Below are 24,369 nucleotides of genomic sequence, written 5' to 3' on the forward strand. Positions count from 1 at the left end.
CTGGTTTTTGCTTATAATCTAAAACCGAATATCCGATCGGGTTGTAACCGGTTTTACCCGAATAGGTATTCACCCGTTTTTAAAAATCCAGATGCAGATATGGATATTTCCAAATATCCTAATCCGGATGTGCACTATTTCAATTTTAATAGTTTAGAGTTTAAATTGTAAAAATCTCTTATAATAATTTAATGGTACGGACTATACTTTTTCCTTAAACAAGGGATGCGAATTATCTCACGAGTAATGCTATCCACCATACTCTCATCTTATTTTCATCTCATTAAGTAAAATGTGACATATTAATTACTATTGGATAATAAAAAATCATCTGATAGTGATAAATGTGTTACATCTTATATAGTGAGATGAAAATGAGATAGTAGTATAGTATATAAAATTATTCTTATCTCACTGTTGTTAGCTTTCAAAGTTGCAATTAGTTTGAATAAGTTTTATAAGCTTAAGTGAGCCATTAAATCCATCAGTAGTTAGATATATTGGATAGGATTATTGATAAATAAGTAGGCGTTTCATAAATGATAAGGAGGTTGAGGTTCCTCAAGTCATCATATAAGGAAATGATTGATATCATCGTATAGGCATTTTTTATTCTATTTTTGTATTCTCCCTTACAATAGGCATGTAATTATTGATATTTCATGAATGCCTGAAAAAAAAAAAAATGTGATATTCAATGGTTTGCATGACAGGACAACGGGGAATCAAATAAGATAAATTATATTTACAGTTGTGGAGTGTGCAAACTTTATAATCTCTTTGAAAAAGTGAGTAAATATGAGACCCACGTGAAAAAAATAATAATAATAATATTTTTTTAATAATAGATCCCACTCTTTTTTAAAACGATTATGGAACGTTTGCACACTCTACGATTAAATGTAACATTACTCAATAGAGCTCAATAGACTAGTGTAAGGTGTCCATGATATCATGTTTGTCCTTTAATTAATTAAGAAAAAGTATTGAAAGAAAGAAAATAACAAGGCTATTGCCCAAACAAATTTGTTATGAAACTTTACATATGTAGCACGTCACACAAAAAAAAGGCGCAAAGAAGAGCAGAAGATCAAATGCTCTGGACAAGACAATATTAACACTCATTCAAAACCAACTTAAGCATAGTCTGATCCCAATTCTGAAACAAGGCCAAAATAGTGATTCCTTCTATTTTGATTCCTTCTAAAACTGTAATAAAGACATTTAGCTTCGGAAACTCAATACCACCCTGAGAAATGACCGAAACAGTCACAAGAGGTGATTTGAAAAATAATTAAGATTAGTGGTTTTTGAAACTTCATATTTTGGGATTTTAGTAATAATCATTAGGTGACAACTTATGCTTGGAGGGTGTAAAACTTAGACTTTACACCGCATCCTAGCACTAGGTGCTTCCAAAAACCATACCTTCCCATATAAATTTTACTCATCTAACTGATTACATCATATAGCAACGTGTGATATCTCATGTATTTGCCCAGCGAACCTGCATTTGTTTGACTATTGACAGGATTTCAAAGTTTTATCTTGAAGTTCAACTCACATATCATACAAAATCTTTCAATAAAAGGGCTTGCATTTCAAGGACTGGCATAAGAGACTGTCCAGTGATGCTCAATCTATTAAATATATGAGCTGGAAAACTCAAGATAAATGATGTTCCGGCATCAGATGGTAAACTGCAGCAGAACTAGGACGTACCAGATCTTGAATAAGATACTTATTGGTGCGTGGAAAGGTTGAGATCTGATCATTACTACCACCATCATCATCGTCATTCCCATTAGATCGCGATCTTGTGTTCAGGCCTGTGACTATACTCGAAATCTATATGTACAAAGGCTCTCTCAACTTCAGGGAGCTGCTCAAGCTTCTCTTGCAATGTCTCACCAATATTATGTGCTTTGTTCAGAAGCATGTCTTGTGGCAAAACTATGTCAACCTCCACAAAATAATGAGAACCGAAAGTGTACGCTCTAACTGTATCAATGTGCTTGATGTCTTCATTGTGATTCCATATTAGATATGTTAACTTTGCCAAAAATTCAGGTGGTGCTGTTCTTCCGATTAGTGACCATACATTCTCAATCACTGTCCTTGTCCAAGTATTCATTGTATATAAAGCGATCTGCATCACAGGTTCAAGAAATCATAATAAATAAACAAAGTTTTCAGTACAAGACATGCTTCTGAACAAAGGGAAGGATTGGTAATCTACTTTATTAAACAAACCAAAAACTCATCCTCATGTCACTTATACAGCGCCATTTAAAGGGAAGGACTGGTAATCTACTTTATTAACAAAAGAGATAAAAATGGAAGTACAAATCTTTCATTATGCAAGATAGGTTATACTGATGATTGTGATGATTTAAGAAAGGAAAATAGAAACTTTGAAAGTCGCTGAAACCCATTATCTACAGTAAAGGAAAAGAAGGAAAGAAGCCAAATAAATGAGCTGTGTATGAACTCACTATAATAGCTCCAGTAGGATCAATCCACCAGTAAAAACGGATAGCCAAAACAGCTGCGGCCAAACCAACTGAATTAGTAACAACGTCGAATAAATGATCTTGTGCATAGGCTCTAACAATTTCGTTCTTAAATCTTCGACAATAGACCATGAGAACAAACTTCACTACAGTTACGCAGACCATTATTCCAATCATCCATTTCTCCTTCTCGGGATTCCTTTCAGGCTGGGCCTGTAATCAAAACATTAAATGGAGATTATATTAAAACTATCAATAAATAAATTTTAGATCATTCACAAAATTCCATCAACAATTTCAGACTGGTCTTTCTAGAAACTCATACATTTGGTTACCTTGAACCTATGCCATAACTCATTCTTTATGCAAAAACCAATAACTGACACATTAGACCACTGAGATGACAGAAAGAGTGCTAATTCTCAAAACTAACTTTGGTTAATATGTGTCCATGTCCACTGTCATCTACACCCTTTAACTTATTGGAGCAGTGGCATCAAAATCACATACCTTTGAAATGAGTTGTCGAACAGACTCTATCAGTATTTGTAATCCAAGAGTTGCCATTACTGATGCAAAAACAATGATGCCCTGCAAACTCAAACTAAATTAGCATAGATTTCTTGCAATATGGTGTAAGTGTAGCAAAATCCAGTGCTGGTTGTATCTGCTGTAATTATTAGAATAACTTGGGTGCTTTACTGGTTCTCCATCTTATTCCTAACACTCCACTGTTGCTATTTCATAGCTTGATGTACTGAAGCAAGCCGTGTATAGGAGCTTCACCAATATCAATACAAGAAATTTCTTGTTCAATGCATTTTCTCATTAAACCACTTCTGCCAATAGGAGCTAGTTATTAATATCCTCAATATTCTCTAAGCCCAATATTTAGATAAGAAGTGAGGCGTCTACAGCATGAGCCTGAAAAAATCTCTACACTTTTGTTACAGTAATTTCAAACACAAATACATGTCTCTTTATTGCTTTTTACCCCTAGGATTTGTACTAGTAAATGTTGAAATAGCCACAAGGTTTTAGTTGCCCCATTGATTACAAGAAGGATCAAGGAAATAAAAAACACATACATTAATCTTGAAAGTATTAGGGGTTAACACCATAATTCTACCTAAAAAAAAGTATTTGGGTTTAACATGCTAATTAGTTTAAGATGAATTTGCACTATTGGCCAGATAGAAAACATTTCAGTTGTGGTGCTAAAATTATCCAAAGAATTGACAGAAGCACAGAAACCAATTATAGGATCGGAGAACTTACAACTGGCTGCATCCGTTTCTTTCCAATTGGATAGTGATACTGGTTAGGTTTTCTCATGGCATGTGAAGTGAACCACAATATAAACCCAGACAAGAGATCTAAGAGTGAATCCATGGTTGAGGCAATAACCGCCAATGATCTGCTCTCAATGGAAGCATATAGCTTTGCCGCAAAGAGTACAACATTAGCTATGTTTGATGCATGGATTGCCATCCTCTCACTTTTTGCAAGCTGCTTCATCTCATCCTGAGAATAACATGTTTGCAGATTAACAATAAAAAAAAAAAAAAAGCCATAATGGTTTCTGTTTACTAGGGGTATTGGGTGGTATCTGATGCAACCTTGAACTTTCATGAACCAGGTTCATGGAAACAAATTGTGAATAGAAACAGTTGTCATATAGAATTATTTTTTTTTTCTGCAATTAAATTCAGCTGCCCTCCTTTATTTATAAGAAATGCATTCAAAATACTCAAGTTGAACAAAAAAGAATATTCAATTGAAAAGAAGAATGTTAACAATAAAATCCCTTAAAAAATCGCAAGACTTATATAAAGGGAGTTCAGTTAAAAAAAAAGCAAGCAGAACAACCAACCTCTGTTAGACTTTCTGGCAAACATCCATTTTCAGTCATGGTCTCCATCTCATTGAACCCTTCAAGGAGCCTTTCTTGCTTCTTATAATAATCAGCAACCTTGTTTCGTTTCCCTGTGGTCAAGTGTACAAGTTTCATGTCAAGTCATCACTATAGGGGATAAAAGGTGAATGGACGCATCCAAATTCATCATTAGATGATATTTCATTTTCTAAAAAAGTTCTTAGTAACTATGGTAATGGATAAGAAGACATCAAATGGTTCTAATATTAGAACTACAAGCATAACAACCTAACAGAAATAGGCAATATGTGAAGTGCCTTTGCCAGAACACCTAAGGGAAACTTCAAAGTTGTCAGGTTTACTAGAGTCGCTTTCTATATGATCCCAAACAAATGTGCAAGGAGTTATTCCACAAAGCTTCTGACTCCAACATTCAGATATCTTAAGTCTAAAGCACATAGAATGCCTCAGTTGGTAAATGGAAGAGCGCAATAGACATCTAACATGAATAATTCTCTTCATACTTCAAGGGAAAAATATCTTTTTTCTTTTTATTTATTTATTCATACAAGAGTAGCTGTTGTAGAACTAGTAACAAATATGGGAAGACCCCACATTTGGCCAACCCTAAATAATCAATTTGTAAGCGTCAATGATTTCAGGATCATATTGCAGGAAATGTCTTGTTGAAAGCATCACATTTGATAGAAATCCTGCTCCATTCCAGCCATACTGAAGGACGTAAACTAGCCAAAAGTTGTTGCATTGAACTATGCTAGCTATGTTAATTACTTTCAGAAGAAATGGGATGGAATACCAATCATGGACTGTTTTCCAGGTTGTAGAACAGCATGCCATTATCAGAAGGGTCATTAAATTGTCTTCATACAAACAGCTGTCTACTTTCATATGAATGATTTGAGGTTCTAAATGCCATAAACTAAGGTCAGTAATACCCAAAGGCTTCATCCATAACCAAACTCTAGTCCTTACAATTTCCATCCCCTTATCTGTAGCTTCCTTCTTAAACTTGAAAAGTCATGTGCAGCCATCACTCAGAATTGATAAAAAATCACTAATGCAACCACTCAACTTTGATGGCAACTACAGAAGATGATCAAAGCAGTTGACAAGATAACTACTGCCTGACAACAAATACACGTCATTTGCAACAAGAATAGGGACTTCCTGTAACATCAACGAAGCATTGTACCAGCTGAAAACTTATGCTTTAGAAAATGGGGTTTCTTAGAAACTCGACTTTAATATATAAATGTATCAGTTAAAGGCCCCCAATGTAATGAGACTGCATTTTTTTCCCTTGTTGATCCTGGAAATCAGAAGCACAAGGCATTCTTGTGGAATCTTACAACTACCCATTAGATAAAACTGGGAAAGAAAAGGTTGCACGAAGTTTCAACCAATCTAGTCATCAAAAGAACAGGATTATTATTATTATTATTATTATTATTATTAAATTATTATTATTATTATTAATGTTGTTGTTTAAAAATGAAATGAATCTCCCACCTTACCTAGGCCTAGTAAAGTGGTGGAGGGAGGGGAACTGGACCAAAAATAGGTACATAATGGGTAACTTGCGTGCACGCATCTTGTTGATGTGGTCCTTATTGTATTCTATTATTCCAATATGGGTTCCTCTGTCATCAACAACTTCAACAATGGCCCAATACGTATCATGTTCAGAGTAAAATTGATCGGATTATGGGACATTCCCTCAATGGAAAAAACAAATCTTTTTGTCGTGATAAAGTATACAAAGTTTACGATATCCCCACCTCAGGCTAAGCACCAACGCTCCTCCCACTAGTGCTAGGATAAAAAAACAATATATCGCTACCGATTATGCAAAACGTGTCACGGGGCCAACAGTACACTGACAGATGCCAGACGCAAACAACCGAGTCACATGGATCAGTAACTCGCTTGAGTCAGCTCAGTCGTCAAGAAAAACCAAATTGTACCAAATAAAAAAATAAAAAAAGGATAGTGCTACAGCCCCGCTGGGGGCTCCCGCTGGGAGCTCCCGCTGGGGGCTGTAGTAGAAATTGTATGTGTTTTTTTTTTAAGTTGTTTTTTATATAATTTTTTTTTTTTTTTAATATTTTTTTAAAAATAAAATAAATTTAAAATATCATTAAAAACACTTTCTTAATCAAGAAGTAAAAAAAAAATTATTTAAAAATACTTCCTTAATCACGAAGTAAAATAAAAAATCATAAAAAAATATTTTATATTTTATTTCATGATTAAGTAAGTATTATTTAATAATATTATAAATTTTTTTATTTTTTAAAAATATTTAAAATCATTAAAAACATCTATATAAAAAAAAAATTAAAAAATACACATTATACAATACACTGGAGCTCCAGCGGGAGCTCCAGCATTTTCCATAAGAAAAACATTTTTAATCAAACCAGCTGGCGGGAGTAAATCTTGCAAAGAAATAATAAAAGAAACAAACAAACAAACCGCCTCCATTGTTTTAGAAACTTCTCAATTCAATTCATCTTAACTTTATAATTTTTTAAAATTTTAAAATAAAATAAATAATTTAATTTTTTTTAATTTTAAAATAAAAATAATATTAAAAATATATATTCTAACACTATTTTATTCAACATTTTAATTTTAATTTCATTTCATTTCATTTTTGAAAACAAACATTGAAGGTACGTTTGGAACATAAATTACTCTTAACTCATCTCAACTTATCATTACAACTTTTTCAAATTCCAACATAAAATATAATAAACAATTCAAAATTTTCAAATCTTAAAATAATAATAATATTAAAAAATAATATTCTAATAATATTTTATCATCTCAACTCAACTCAACTCAACTTACTTCATCATCCAAACTCACCCTAATTTTTAGAATATATTTCTAAGCTCACGAATATTCGTATGTACATACATACATATTTATATGTATAGGTATTAAAGATTGCCTTTTGAAGCAGATGTGTTTTTTTAAATCAAATTTACATGGATAATGCTCAAACAAACGAGGAACCATCGTGATTCTTGATTCGTAAAGGAGTCTTACTTGGTGTACGAAGAAGGCGGTGGAGAATGAAGGAATCTCGATCGCCATCTCTTCTCTCTGGCAGCGCCGGGAACTCCTGCAGATTGAGTCTCCACGACATTGAATCGCTTCTCGACGCCAACTCAACATCTGGAGACAGAAGAGGCTCCCTTTTGTCAGTCCCATGCGTTGCATCAATGGCTTCGTTCCTGCTCTCTTCCATGACGCTCTTCTCTCTCTCTCTCTCTCTCTCTCACTCTCTCGCTAGCAACAAACGAAAAGCAGGCCTTCCCTTTCGACCTTTTTAAGGATTTGTGGAATCACATGTAACCCTTCTCGTATAATGCAAAGTTTGTAACAACCGCACCTAAGTAATAAATAAGTATTGACTCTAGAATTTATGCACCTCGTACGTACTAAATAAGTATTGACTCTAGAATTTATCCTACGTAAATTCGGAATTTCTTATTTTTTTCTTATATTCTAAAAGAAAAATTCAATACATTATATTATCATATTATTTTATTTTTATTTTATTAAGTAAGATATAATATATTTATTATTATTAAATAATTATTTATTATATATTTATTTATTATTTAATAATAATTAAAATAAAATAAAAATATAATGTATAATATTATTCATTCTGAAATACCTCAGTGCGTAACGTCCAATCAATCCTGTCAACTTTCTTCTAACTATATAATCGAGTTCTCGAAAAATGGAATAGAAGGTTAAAGTTGTCTATCACATTCAAATTTCATTTAGAAATATCTACTCTTTTCAAAAATTTAAAAAATATATATATGTTTTTATACAAAAATTATAATAAATCTGATATCATATAAAAATTTATAATAGATCCTACTTATTGAAAAGAAATCCAAATAAATCAAACTAAAGAAAAGAGAAATTTTAAAAGGGAATTGAAAAGTTAATCTCACCTTCCTATAATACTTTAAATAATTTTATTTGAAAATCTTTATACCACACATTATTCACGTAAAATAATTAATTTAAAAGATAAATTTTAAAATTTAAATCTTATAAATAAAATTATTTGAATGTTTTAAAAAGTTATTTCTTCCTCATTTTAAATCCTAAAATGTAGATAAAAGCTTTTAAAAAATCATAATTCGTCACTTTAAGGTCTCGTTTGTTTTCAGAAAACATCCCATCTCATCTCACCTCATTATTACAATTTTTCTAAATCTCCATATAAAATAAAATAAACAATTCAACTTTTTCAAATCTCAAAATAAAAATAATATTAAAAAATATATTCTAATAATATTTTATTCAACTTTTTAATTTTAATTTCAACTCATCTCATTTCTGAAAACAAACTAGCCCTAAAAGTTAGATTTCACAATAAAGCACTTGTTGTAATTTGCATTAATTTTTGAGGCTCTTCAATCTTCATCTTAAATTTATTATCACATTTTAATCGATTTTATAAGTCAATTGATGAAATTTAAAATAAAGGACATATCTTTTAGATTTCTAATAAATATTGTAAAATCTATTTTATACATAAAAGATTGGGAAAATATAAAAGAGCAATTTTATATACAATCGTAAAGTGCATAAACGTAATTGTTTTGAAAAAGAGTGAGGTCCACTATTAAAAAAAAAAATATTGTGGGTCATATATTTTATTTATTTATTTTTAAATAATTACGTGATAATTACATAATTCATAATTATAAATATATTTTTTCAATATAAAATAAGGATGAGGTATAAAAGACGTTTTAACACCCTCCAGTCAAAGCTATAATGTGAGCATTTTTATCATAATTAAAATACAATTAAAACTTATATTTCTTCGAAGAATTCTTTTTTATTTTTTAACTAATGGTGGTTTGTGATGACTAGACACTGACCACTAGTAGCCAACTTGGCGAACTCCATGGGTGATGTCTATAATAGTGGCAAAAAAAGTTCTTAATTCTGTTTAGATTGAAAATTCATTTATTATTATAATTTTTTTAAATTTTTATATAAAATATAATAAATAATTTAATTTTTTTAAATATTAAAATAATAATAATATTTAAAAAAAATTCTAATAATATTTTATTCAATTAATTTAAAATTATCTTTGAATTCATAAGGTGTCATGGTTGGGAAGAGGTTATCATTCATATTTTAGGATTTTATCATTTTTCTTTAAAGAATTTTAATTTTGTATGATTTACCATAGAATTGGTGGAATCATGACGCAATATGTGCGAGTAAAAGTGCAAAAATCACTTTTACACTCCATCCTAATCAAAGATGTACCAATAAAAAATTGACACTTGCTATTTGAACCAATAATTTTGATCGATAAAAGTAATTGATTGTTTTTTTTTTTTACTTAATAATTAAGAAAATAATTATTAGTGAATTGATATTTTTTTAAATATTTAAATATATACATATAAGAAAAAATATAGATAAAAATTACTATTGAAAGCATCCATTTTGTACACATGATATGGCATCATCTAGATCATACATCTCTCCAAATGAATGTTGGGAACAATCAACAAGAAGTAACCATGCAGTGAGTACAAAATGTGTACTGTTATAGTATTTTCTCTCTAGTATTACTCTATATATAAAATGATTGAAATAAAAGAGAGAAAAAAAAAGTGCATTTGCACTTATCAGGTTTTATCAATCCTTCATCGATTCCTCTAGAAGTATCCTAAAAGATTATATTCACCATTCTTTTATACCATTCTTTTATATGAAATCAAACTATTTATAAATTAATAAAATAATTATAATAAATTAAAATAATAAAATGATGATAATTGGAAGAATAATCAATAACATTTTATAGATTTATTTTCTGAAAGAAAAAAACTACAAGGACGGGATAAAAGATACACAATTAGCTCCATTTGGATATAGAAATGATTTCATCTCATCTTATTTTATTTTATCATTATAATTTTTTTAAATTTTTTATAAAATATAATAAATAATTTAATTTTTTAAAATCTTAAAATCATAATAATATTAAAAAAAAATTTATTAATATTTTATTAAATTTTAAATTTTTATTTAAAAAATTCTCATCTCATCTTATATTACTATCGAATTGATTTATAGAAATAGCTAGCTGTGCCACTCAAGATTCGTGTGCAAAAGCAAAATACTTGGGACCAAAAAGTGTCTTACCTAACGTAAGCTTTTCTGGCCCATATCTATCTATCAAACTTTCATTGCAATCTTATGCTTTAATGCCTGTGCCATGATAGATATATGGGATTCCCTCAACAACAGTACCATGGAAATCACCACGAAGTTTCCGAGGAGAACACCACTCTACCAATTTACTAAAATGAGATATTTTTAGATAAATTAAATAAAATATTATTAAAATATTATTTTTTAATAATATTATTATTATTTTAAAATTTTAAAAAAATTAAATTATTTATTATATTTTATATAAAAATTTAAAAAAATTATAATGATGAGATGAATTAAGAGTATTCTTATACCAAACGGAACCTAATGCCTCATTTGGTTATAGCCAATAAGATGATATGAAAAATTTATAAATAATAATAAGATAACTTATAAATAGTAGTAAAATAATTTAAATTAAGATGTTTTATAAAAATTTGAAAAAGAATAGAAAAAAATTAAATAAAAATATTGTGAAATTAAAATATTATTAGAATATAATTTTATTTTTAGACTTGAAAAGGCTGAATTGTATTTTTTGTTTTGTTCAGAAGTTTATGAAAATTGTAATGATTAATAAATAATTAGATAAAAAAGTTAAAAATTTGAAATTAAAAATATTTGTCTTTAAATATAGTATTTAAATATTGAAATGAGATAAGATTGGATAAAATAAGTTGATATCATTTGTGAAATTAAATAGAGCCTTACCGTCTGCCTATGTGCTTATAATATATTTCTACCATTTCTATCACAATTAATTGTGAAGTTGTAAAGAGATAATTATAAGAGAAAATATATTTACAATCTTGAATTATACAATAATTGTGTAATCGTTTTAAAAAAATGAATAAAACATGGGATCCATATGAAAAGAATTAATTTTTTAATAGTGGATCTTAATCTTTTTCAAAATGATTACCCGGCGTTTACGCGCTTCATGATTATATGTAAAATTACTCTAATTATAATATGTGAATCTTACAGTGTTAATTAATATTATTCACGATTGAATAACTTACAAATAATCACAATAGATTTCACATATTAATGTAAATATGTCTTCGAAATATCTTCTAAATATCTTTGAGTTGTATATCTTTCATATGCATTTCATTTTTGAGTACTTTTACAGTCACCGAGCTTTTGTCCCGACTGAGGTGTCATGCCACGTAATTTATTTAATTAAAAAAAATTGATCTAAAATCATAAATACCCTCTTACATTACAGATGACCTAACCCGAAATATATACCAACAGAATCCCTCACCCTCTCCCTCTGTTTGGCACCGGCCTCCACTTCGCGTGGTAATAGCTCTCAATTTCCAGCATCGTCTTCTGACTCCCCTCCATCCGTCCTCGCTTTTCCGAGGAATCTGAAAAGTAAATTTTCATCTCCCCCAATGCTTACAACTCCAACGTATTTCAATGTAACTTGTTTTTGTACAGAGGATATTTCAATTTTTGATGTTCTTTGTTCTTTTTTTCATTCTACACTTTTTATCTTTATGGGATCTGCAACTCTGTTTATGGGATATTTCGGTGCAAATCTGAAGATGAATGCATGACGGGAGGTGAGCTCTTAGGATTTCAAATTTGGGAAAGGATGCCAGAGGGGTTTCAGGCTTTGGGATGGAGCGACGATGGCTCAATGGTGAGGTTACAATCACGAATCCAAGGGATGGAGGCGACAGTGGCAACGGTTCAACTCAATGGTGATGCTACATGCCTTGGGGAGTCGATGTGTTTTTGATTTGGGAGGGAGGGTGGAGTTGTGGCCGGGAGTAAGGGAGGGATGGATGGAACTGGATGTACAGAGGAGATCAAAGAACATTGGTATTGGCTTCATCAAAAGCTTATCCAAATATAAAATATGATGAATTTGATCAAAAGAGAGCTGCATTGAATTAGCCAAAGAGATAAGTGGAAAGTTTTGAGTTACAGTAAATAGATGTGTTTCTTCAAATTTGAAGGATTATTGTTCACTCATCAAATCTATTTTTTACTCACTTTTAATTTTCAACAGTCTTTTTTATTCATGTTTAATCTCCAACAGTCTTGTAATAATAATGTAAGAATCAAATTAAATTATTAATTAACATATGATTAGTGTAATTATAAAATATGAAAAAAATAAAAATATTATTATTAAAAAAATAATATTATATTATTATTTTGATGAATTCAATAACTAATTTAATGTGAAATTATGGATTAAGAAGTTTTAGATATATATAAAAAAAATAAGCACTTTTTATCAAAATTCAAATATAAATTTAATGAATTTAATACTAATACTCCGAAAAAAATATTAGGATTGGAGGGATGGGGGATTCATGGACGGGAGGGAGGGAGATTTACGAAAGAAGATTTCGGTTGTGTTTAGATGTTGAAGTGAGTTGAGTTGAGTTGAGTTGAGATGATAAAATATTGGTAGAATATTATTTTTTAATATTATTATTATTTTGAAATTTGAAAAAATTGAATTGTTTATTATATTTTGTATTGGAATTTAAAAAAGTTGTAATGATGAGTTGAGATGAGTTGAGAATAGTTAAGGAACCAAACGAAGCCTTCATTTTTTATTTTTAAATTCAACTCGAATTTTTCCTAATGAAAGGAGCCACGTCAGTCAGGATGCAAGGCTCGAGAGATTTCTTCGGGGATCTAACATTTCTCTTTCAACAGATATCAATATTTTTTTCAATAGTGGCGAACAGTAAAGGTAGTACTATATTATATTATTTTGGAAAGTACGTATAGTGATTTCTTCAGCTACGTGCATGTCTCTATCATTCATGCCTAGTTTGTTTTGATAAATTTTTTTATCTCATTTAATTATTTTATCATCTCATTACATCTAATTTAATTATTAAAATTTATATAAAATAAAATAAATAATTAAATTTTTTTAAATTTTGAAATAAAAATATTATTAAAAAAATATATTTTAATAATATTTTATTTAATTTTTAATTTTTATATCAACTCATCTAATTTATAAAAATAAACGAGCTCAGTCTATGAATATAAATTTCCGACCACCATGGCTAGCTAGTACTTGTCGCATGCTATATATGGTGGCTCGATTGTAAACAGCTCGATCGAGGTGACCAACTGCAATATAATTAACGACCTAAGAGGGGCCAATGTAATCAATCCAAATATCATAAAACAATATTATTTCAATAATCTTTTTTATAAGCAAAATAAAATTTATTTCACTAATCCAAGGTCGATATTATATATTTGCTTAATTACACGAAATAAAGTTGCATTTTTTACCTCCAAAAGGACCTTATGTGAAATGGGTATTCTTTACCTCCAAAGGGACCTCGAGTGGAGTGATGATTGCGTGGGATAAAGAAGATTGTGGATCTTATAGAAGAATATATTAAAAAAATATTCAGTGGCTTGTTTTTTCAAGAATGAATAGTAGGTATGATCTCCACTAGCTACTGAGTGATGGAGATTTAAGGCAAGTTGCATCCATTACTAAAGAAAACAGGATATCTTCTCATATCCATGCATGGATGGGCAAGTGATTACCGCCCAAGTCATAACATTACTCAATTCTCCATATATAATCTGTAGTACTTATGGTTTTTGAGGGTAACTTTATAAATTCCCAAAATGATGTTAGTTGAGAAGTATGATAAACTTAGTACCAAATTAAATTTCTATTTTCAAATCTCATCTTTGATTCCATACATAGTGCCTGGTTTTTAAAATCTAGATCCGGATCCAGTTATGGCTGGATCTTCGAATGCGAATTTGGTTGCACACCCCTACTTTGTTTTGTCTTACATGCTCCTCCAAGTGGGTTTTGCATCTTGTACTACTACCTCTTATGGCGTAGGACTGCATGCCTTATCACAGGCCGTGAATTAGCAACACTTATCACAGAATTATATGCACCTGTTTAAGAGTACATACTTTCCATATTGAGTGTATTGTACCATCCAATTATAAATTGGTATGGTCACCGTTGGAATAATAAAACGAAAATTTGGAAATCACGAAGCCAAAACGTAAGTAAAATTTGGACTCTAAGGCTCAATTGTATATAACAACCATTTATTTTTTTCGAACATATTTTGTCCCTTCTCAACATCCTATAGAGTCAATGTACATGTAGGCGCCTCCTTCCTCCCCTCTCTCGTAAAAAAATCAAGGGTTCCATATCTGATTTTCACCGGAAAGGGAGGAGGAGGAGGCAGGAGGAGGCATTGGCCTCCTCCTCCTCCATCTCCTTCACTCATTCCTCCATTCACCCAACTTATCTATCAAGGTTTCTTTTGCTTAGTTTTATTTGTGTGTGGTTCTTTTGCGCTACCCACATTTGTGCGTAGTCCTCACGCGCCGCCCCTTCCTGCAATTTTTTTCGACACACGCGTCAGATCGCCGGACTCAACACTACCATATATTTCAGATTTGACCTTTGTAGATGAAAAGAAACAAGTGTGTTACATTCACAGACCGTCACAAATTCCGAAGTCTACCAAAGTTGGTCTAAATTGTAATCTGTCATTTTTCGCATCTATCTTACTACTTTCTTTTTTGATTTCCTTATTTTTAATTAAAATAATAAGAGAGTTCGTCTCTCGGACCATGCTAATTGCTAGGGACAAGCTTCAATATAGCTTGCTCGAGATTCTCCATTAGTGGGCAGGCTAAGTGTCCAGCTTGTTCATTTCTCAAGGCGAGCTTCATTGCTTATTCCTCAGGATTCATGTATACACTTTATTTGATCAGTTTGTGAATAACTTTTTCTCCATATATCTTAAATGAGTGACCCTCTTCATCAATACATATGATGATATATATAAGGAAATAAGTATATTACGTATATTATATTATTATTTGAAATATCCAAAATAGTGTCTTTTATTTATTTAATAAATTCTAATAGTACATGTGGCGCCCTCATCCCTCAATAAGGTGCTTGACAAGGCTCTGAATTGCCAAGGGTGCCAGTCAGTCGGCAACACCCCAGATCTTTACTCAGGACTAGGCGTGCAATCTCGAATAGAATACATGTCAAGTAAAATATATCTAACGCAATGGAAGTAAGTGAATGTATTAGTTGGGGACTAATGCTAGATGTACCAGAGGTTTGTGATGTAGTAAAATTAACTCTGAATAATAATATTCATATGTCATTGTCACTTCTTCTCATATAATATTGTACAACCTAAACAGAGGCAGACCTTTGTATCTATTCCCCGGACTGGTCCTTCTTCTTTGGCAAACTCTGCCTGAACTACATCTGCATTAAGATCTATGGCTCCAATAAACAAAACTGCAAGTAGGACCACCACAGTGAGACTTCTAAAAAATCCAATAGGTTAAAGCTCATTAAATACTTAATGAGAGATAATGAAAATGAATATACAATGCATTATTTCATATAAATAAATTTGTGAACACATATTTTTACATGGCAAGAAACCACCCTCTAGGCAAAAATACATTTATTCATAGTCATGCCAAGAAACTCCCACGAAAAAAATCCCAAGTATATAAACATGGTTAGGAATCACCTTCTGAGACCCTCTTTCAAATTACATAAAATCCATCATATCTCATCATATAAGTACCAACAAGGAATTACTCCACTATTCAATACAAGGAATCACTCTACCCTACCAACGTGCAAGATAATTCACCAAATCCAAATCATCCAACATGAGGAATCTCTCAACCCTGTCAACACACACAAGGACACTACAACAAATATTGGTTTTTCCCTAGAGTGACTATTGTGGAAAAAAGTATATCATTAGTGGAAAAAAAAATTTCCCACCACTTTGTTCTGTGGGAGACTCGTGGCATATAATAGGTGGAGAAAGAATCTTTTTCCACCAAACCACAAGTTCATGGAAAAAATCTTCTTTTTCCCATGAACTACCGTGGTGGTTAAAACCCTTTTTTTCGTGGCAAATAAGGTTTCATCTGGTATGATGTGGTGGGCAATAACACCATTTCCCATGAAAAGAGGTTGTGACAAAAAATGTTTACCCATGTCATATCTTCATAGAAAAAGTTATCTTTGGTATTTTCAATAAAATACTTTCCTGGAAAATATATATTTTTCACAAAGAATTTGGTCGGAAATACTTATTTACGAAGAAATCTTATCGCGGGAAATAATTATTTCCAGCAACAAAAAGTATTTGCACAAGTTGCATTCGCGGCAAATTCTAAGAGATTTTAGAAAAAAAATCATAAAATAAAAAAATGATTCAAAGCCAAAAATAATCATAACAAATAGTCTAATATAAACTAAGATAAATATATCCGAATCTTAGAGATCCAAATTGATGCTTATGTGAATTTTAAAAAAAAACACGTACAAATATGCTAACATTCAAAGCACCAAACTAAAGCATTATAAAAACAAGAAGAAGATCTATGACCATGTATGATTCAGATTCCTCTGGATTGTGATTGTTTCTCGAAGGACATGGAATTATTGGTTTCCTCACTTCTTTCCACCCTCCTCAATGTGAAGGATGTAAGAGATACAAAACCTGGTGGAACTAGGAAACTTTCCACATTCTCATCATTAGGTCAAGACCTTTTGTGCTCTAAGTCCATCAGCACTATAAAGTAAAAATAAATTTTGAAAAATAAGTAATAAAATCCAAGCAATTTAGGAATCAATTATAAGGAAGGTAATGAAGTAGAGTCCAACTGGTTACGCTCACTGCTATAATATGTAGAGTCCATCTAACATGCTTCTACATATTTAGCACCCTGCCTAAATATCCCAAGACCATGTATGATATGGTGGTATGGGCTAATAAAAGAAAACCAATATAAAAGTAAACAACCAGATTTCAACTGCCAATAAAAAACAGAGAAATAAGACTTTTATATATTATGCTAGCTAGCATAATAATAGTTTTTATTGTTAATGTAAGCATCCATGGGCACAGGAGATCACCTTTTTGGTGATCTATGTTACACTTACTTCATCCATCTAGCACTTGACTTCAACACAAACCCATTACACAACAATATCCATAAGTTTACACAACAATATCCATTAATTCATTTGTTTTTTTCTCATTTTCAGAAAATATTGCTACCAATAGTAGAATATTCTACATACAAAGACTAGTGTCATGCATAATTAATCATCTACTCCTAATACTACCTATGCTATAAATCTAGTGACACAAGTATAATAATTAGCTTAGTTAACATACACTATTTAATTAAACATAACATAGAGAATATCAAGAATAACCCATTAAGTAAACTTAAAAATCTTTAAACACTAAAGTTTATAGATTAATCATTTAATACCTTTTAAAAGCAAGTTTATAGGATTACATACAACCACAATAAATCTGTAAAACCGAACACCTCTAGCATCCTAAGACAGAACACATAGTACAACCTCAAAACAGAACACACGACACCAACATCATTCGGTTAGGACTAAAACAGAGCATTTATAATATTTTGCAACATAGCGAAATAAACACAACCCAAGACACACAAGTTTTCCATCACAAAAGAATTCGGATGGCTTCAAAATAATACCCAAATCAAATGGAGTCAAGTTAGGGTTTCTACCTTGGTTCTTAGCTCCTTCTCGAGAGGTAAAATGGAGGACCAAAGAATGCTATCGGCGTGTAGAGGAAAGAACACAAGTGATTGCACTGAAAACCCCAAACTGAAACATCAATGGGTAACCTTCCTTGAAGAAATCGAAACTCATTCGAAATCATAATAGAAAGTGAATCAAAATGTTCTTACCTTTAAGGTTTTCCCTTTGGAAAGATGAGAACAAGACCTTAAATCAAACTTGGAAAGAAACTAAAATGGGTAGAGGGATGAGGGCATCGCACGGCTTGGGAGGAAGAAAACCATTTGCCTAGTTGCTATGGTCGCACGACTTGGAGGAAGAGATATGAGGGAGCTGGGGTGGAGCAACGATTGCTGACTGGAGGAGTCGTAGGCGGCTGAGGGTGGCCATGGCCATGGCTGGAGACGATGGAGGTGCACGAATTTGCTCGGATCCGAGAAGGAGAGAGAGAGTGAGAGGGCGAGGGGCAGAGGGGGAAGACCCCCGGGGGCTTGATGGTAATGGGAGACGAGACGAGAGAGAGAGAGAGAGAGAGAGAGAGAGAGAGAGAGAGAGAGAGAGAGAGAGAGAGAGAGAGAGAGAGAGAGTATCGCAAGGGTTCGGGGGAAAAGAAAGGAAGAAGGAGTTTAAAACTTTATTACTTTTTGCAGTGAGTTGTTATCGCCGCAAAAGATACTTAGTTGCCGCAAAAGATACTAAGACCTATAATTGCAACTTGCAAGAAAAGTCTGGCATGTAAGTTTATTTGCGGCAAATATTTATCGCCGCAAAAAGTTATTAATATCGCTGCAAAAAACATTAACCCACGAGAAGTAAAATCTTTCTGCTAAGAATATTTTCAACGATAAAATTTCATCGCAAAAAGTTAATAACCTTGTTGCAAAAACTATTACCCACGAAAGCAAAATAATTCTGGTAAATGTTTTCTCGCAAAAAATGTTTATTTCGTGAGAAAAAAAATTTTTCCACAAAGTTTTACTTGCGGATATGATTTTGTGGCAAAAGACTTGTCTTTTTTCCCACGAACGGTTTTTGTGTCATCAGCCCACTATTTGCCACGATTATATATCGTGGGAAAAGAATTCGTGAAAAAGCCCATATTTGTTGTAGTGACATCACACATGATCAACTCGGAGTGTCTATCTACCCCTATTATCAATTGAGGCTAATATGAAAAGGTTTCACTCTGATCATCACAGGGAATCTCTCTACCCCTATGAAATTTGTGGTGACGTGTTGTCGAAATGATGTGGAGACTCCTCATCCCCCGTCCATGATGATAGACACACAGTAAGAGTCAATACTTGGAAACCACATCATCATCAATTCACGTCATTTAAACTCATAATCTCAAATCACGGCATAAAGGTAACTGATAAACATAATAAATAAAAATATATTTATTTTATGAGAGAAAGAGGTGAGATACAGAATAAAAAAATCTACACTTACAACATACTCACTATCATTTACCCCACATTCCCAGTGTGGTCGTAGGAGTTAACCTATCTTTTTGTACTAATTTTGTTTGTATCTTTGCATTCAAATGCCACAAGAAGCATTGTTTAGATTATCGGCATTGAGGATACACCATACACTTGTTGGACAAAACCAAGGAGACCTTGGAACCATTGAAAACCCTAGGTGCCTCCCCCCCCCGGTTCTTACTTAAAAAATCAATGGCTCCAGATCTCAAAAGAGACAAGTGTGTTGCCTTCACGGGTAGTCACAGATTCTGAAATCTATCGGAGTTGGTCCAAAGAGTTCGTCTCTCGAAAGTTTGTTTGTATAGGTTGATTCCTCTCTTTCTATGAAGGGTGAAATTGAGTCTCTGTTTAGGTAGAGAGTTGTGTCTCTTAGACGTTTTTCTGTAGAGAGTATCAGCAATAATAAAGATTAGACCAGTCACAAAAGAAAATAGTGTACTGGTAGAGCTCCAAATGCATTATTTTGGTTTATGATGTCATGTTTGATATGGAGACATCCCATAATGTATTCGGTCATAGATGTAAATTTCTCTAATTAATGAATGATGATAGTTTCCCTTAAAAAAATTGCCACAAGAAGGGTATTTATTATTCATCAAGGTTGTAGGCATTGTTTGGTTAGCCCTAAGATCTAAAATAGAAAGAGATAGATATATAAAATAAGACATACAATATTTATAGCTATTTCTTGAACACAATTAAATATTCAATTCATACTTTAAAATGTACTTCATATTCATATTTTTATTGCACTCTAAATCTTAGTTACTTCATAAAGTTATTTAACTTACAACGAAAAAATCTAAATTACACTAGAAGAATATAGGGATTTTGCAACCAAATCATTTCAATCCCTAGAGAAATCGACGTTAAAACTCTTCTTTTGCAGCCAATTTTACCTCTTTGCATCTTTCCGCCGCTAAGGGTGCAATTCAGATAAGTGAACAATTGTATTTGTTTTTGCCGCTAAGGGTGTTATTATCGCCGCAAAATACATTTATCACTTTTCATCATTTTATTTGCAACGACTAGGAATTCGTCACAAAAAAATACTTTTGTGTCTTTTAGTTTAGATGTAAAAAATAATGTCGACACATTTTGTATCTTTTACGGCAATACTATTTTGCCGCTAAATTTATTGGATGATATTTAGCTATTTGCAACGATTATTTAACTATTTGTGGCAACACTAAATCATGGCAAAAAGATCACAATTAAAAAAAAAAAAAAAGAGAGAACCCTAATCCCTAAAGTTTAAATCATTTTTCATTTCTTCTTTGCCGCCTCTGAACCCTTGACCCCTGACGTCTCTCTCTTGCTCCAAATCTTCTATTTGTTCTCTCTCTCTCTCTCTCTCTCTCTCTCTCTCTCTCTCTCTCTCTCTCTCTCCCCTTGTGCCACTGCAGTTCTTCGTCGTCCCTGGTAGCAGCTTCGTCACTTTCTTGGTTTGCCAGCCTATCTCTTGTCTCTCTCTCTTTCTGCACAGTTGCATCACAAATACTTATTAGCGATGATTTATGCCTCCGCAAATACTTATTTGCGAAAACGAAATCGCAAAATAAGTATTGCAACAACAACAATAATCGTTTGTGATAGTTTTTTGCAACAGAACTTCCTATTATTTGCGACGACTAGAGTCGCCACAAAAGTCAATGTATTTGCATCAAAGTATGAATCGACGCAATGGATAGCTTTGAGACGTAGTATTATCGTCCACCTAGCAACGATAATTAATGGATGTTTTGTCGTGCATATAGTACTTTTTGTAACAATTTTCAATATTGCAAAAGGCCATTCTTCTTGTAATAAATTATTTGAAAGAAAATGAAGAGTTGAACAGGATTTGAAAGATTAATGTGGCCATCTTGTAATACTTATATTTTAGCATCTGATACGTAGTAAAAAGTTATTTGGTTAGTTATAAAAATATATCCATTTCTCTTTTTAAATCATAAAATTTAAATACAAACTTTAAAAATCCATAATCTTAAATTTAAAAGTTGGATTCCACATTAGTTAAAGTTTGAAACTTTTGACCTCAGATTTATCATCACATTTCAACCATTTTTATAAGTCAATTGATAAAATTGAAAATGATGAAATTCAGAAAAAGATGAGACTTCTTTTAAAGTTTTAATAAAGGGATTTACTATGTATCTATTCACTCTTATACCCCACACCTATAACTTTTTAACAGGATATAGAAATGTTTTTCATAAAGTATGAGAGTATTTTTCATAGGGTGTGTGGTGTAGGATGGTGAATAGTAGCTGATGAGAAGAATTTTTCTTTAATAAATCTAGTGAAATCTAAAGAAATGATATTTACAGTCATAAAGTACGCAAGCACCGCACACTTTTTTTTTTTTTTAAAAAGAGTAAATATGAGATCTAAATAAAAAAAAACTAATTTTTTAATAGTAGATCTCACTCTTTTTTGAAAAGAGTGCGTGACGTTTACGTAACTCATAACTCATGTATTAAACACTACTCTAAAATCTATTTTATGTCGAAATAATGTTAAATACAGTATTAGAGCGTACAAGTTACGTGTATTCTTTTTTAAAAAAATTAAGCAAAATGAGGAATTTGCCTCATTATTAAAAAGATAATTTTTTATACGAATTTCAGATTTAATCACTTATTTAAAAAAATGTATAAAATTTATATATTTTAAAATTATAAATATTATTTTTCAGAAAAATCTAAAATCATGATACGGTATAAAAAAGACTGCCACCACTCAAAGACTTGTAGTGAACGCATACGGAAAAGTTTCCCAGTGGTATTCACCTAACGTAACTTTCCTGGTCGATCTACGTACGACTCGACACGGGATAATTGTAATTTACCTCTCCCTCTCCCTCTCCCTCTCTCTCTCACACTCCTTATCTCTCTATCAAACTTTCATTGGAGTCTATGCCTTAATGCTTAAGGGCAGGTTTGGGGCCAAAACCAAAACACAAAATTCTCATCTCATCTCATCTCATCATTACATCTTTTTCAAATTCTCATACAAAATATAATAAACAATTCAACTTTTTCAAATCTCAATACACATTTTTCAAATTTCAAAACAATAATAATATTAAAACTTAATATTTTAAACTTCAAAACAAAACACAAAATTCTCATCTCACCTCCCAAACCTACCCTAAGTCATGATAGATATTAGATACACTTTTGGCCGTACCATAGATACTCTCATCTTTTACGAAAAATGCTAGTATGCCGCATCTCCTATTCCCTCAACAACACTGGAAATCACGACGAAGCTGCCGAGTAGTACACATGCAACAACAACAACAACACCGCTTTTATTGTTCTCAAGTCAAATTATAATATATTAATTTTATAACTCATTCCACTTATCAAATCCATTAATTTAATAAAGAAAGATTCCTTTTTCACTAAAGAATGGCTATTACATGAGAAAATCAATGATTTGGCATCTTACAATAACATCTTCCCTTTCTTTTCTCTTTTTCTTTTTTTTTTATTTATTTATTTTTTTTTTATGGTGGGGTGGGTTGGATGAGGGATCTTATTTTAAACACGATAATGTTTTAAAAGGAAAACATGAAGTCTTGAGTTTATTTGATCATTAATCCTCGTATACTTAGGGTCGATACCATCTAATATATTATTGAATTATTTTATTCTCAAATAGATGTGTAAATTAATATACCATCCACATCATTCAATTTCCGAATACAAATTTCTAACCACCATAGCTATTGCTTGTCGCGTGCTATGTTGTAAAACAAAGATCCAATATAAATTGAGCCTTTTATGCAAATTTAGAACGCCAAAACTTTAATCTTAAAATATGTGTGTGGTGTGTATATATATATATATATATATATATATATATATATATAAATTATACTCATCATTCTTACATCACACACTTTTTTTTCTTAAATAAATGCGTGGTATAAAGATGATGAGTAGAATAACTCATATATATATATAGTATTGGTAGGTACAAGTTTTAAATAGACAAATTTCACATAAATGCTTTGTAAAAAAATAAATCTCACTAAAAAAGAATATGTTTTGTTACACTTTTTATGATGGGATTCAGTTTTTTACAAAATGACTGCACAGAATTTGTCTATTTGAGACTAACCTCAACTAACCTCAAATCTATTAATTCACTTTTTTAGGAGAGGTTTGGACTCAAAACTCACATCAACTCATCTCAACTTATCTCATCTCATTATTACAACTTTCTCAAATTCTCACATAAAATATAATAAACAATTCAACTTTTTCAAATCACAAAATAACTTTTTCAAATTCCCACATCAAATATAATAAATAAATAAACTTTTATTCTATTATTCACAAACCATCTCAATCCATCTCAACTCATCTCTGAATCCAAACCTCTCCTAAAAATCATTACTCATATATATAAATATATTTGATGGAATTAATAGATTTCACTCGAGCTAAGGGCACAGACATAAGTACTTGAGGTTATGCATTTGATAGTTCAATTGGTTAAACCCATAAAATGCATTTATGCAGAAAATTAGATTAAAAAAAAAAAAGAAAAGAAGAAGAAGAAGATAACAATCAGAGACCCATTGGAGGATCTGATCTTAGTCACCAAATGAAGGGAGTTCTCTCATTTCTCGTTAGG

At 31.5% G+C, this 24,369-nt stretch overlaps 1 protein-coding gene across 1 annotated transcript; it reads right to left on the reverse strand.

The window, feature by feature from the left end:
• Positions 1-1,464: 1,464 nt before the first annotated feature.
• On the reverse strand, positions 1,465-7,787 carry LOC108981174 (metal tolerance protein 10-like). The gene is made up of 6 exons (XM_018952264.2): positions 7,465-7,787; positions 4,387-4,499; positions 3,792-4,037; positions 3,024-3,104; positions 2,496-2,726; positions 1,465-2,149 (listed from the first exon to the last, which is right to left on the reverse strand). Exons 1-6 carry the CDS (start codon positions 7,664-7,666, stop codon positions 1,805-1,807), a joined length of 1,218 nt encoding a protein of 405 aa, XP_018807809.1. The 5' UTR covers positions 7,667-7,787; the 3' UTR covers positions 1,465-1,804.
• Between the last annotated feature and the right edge of the window lie 16,582 nt (positions 7,788-24,369).

Source organism: Juglans regia, chromosome 2 (assembly GCF_001411555.2).
Source record: "Juglans regia cultivar Chandler chromosome 2, Walnut 2.0, whole genome shotgun sequence".
Classification (NCBI taxonomy): domain Eukaryota; kingdom Viridiplantae; phylum Streptophyta; class Magnoliopsida; order Fagales; family Juglandaceae; genus Juglans; species Juglans regia.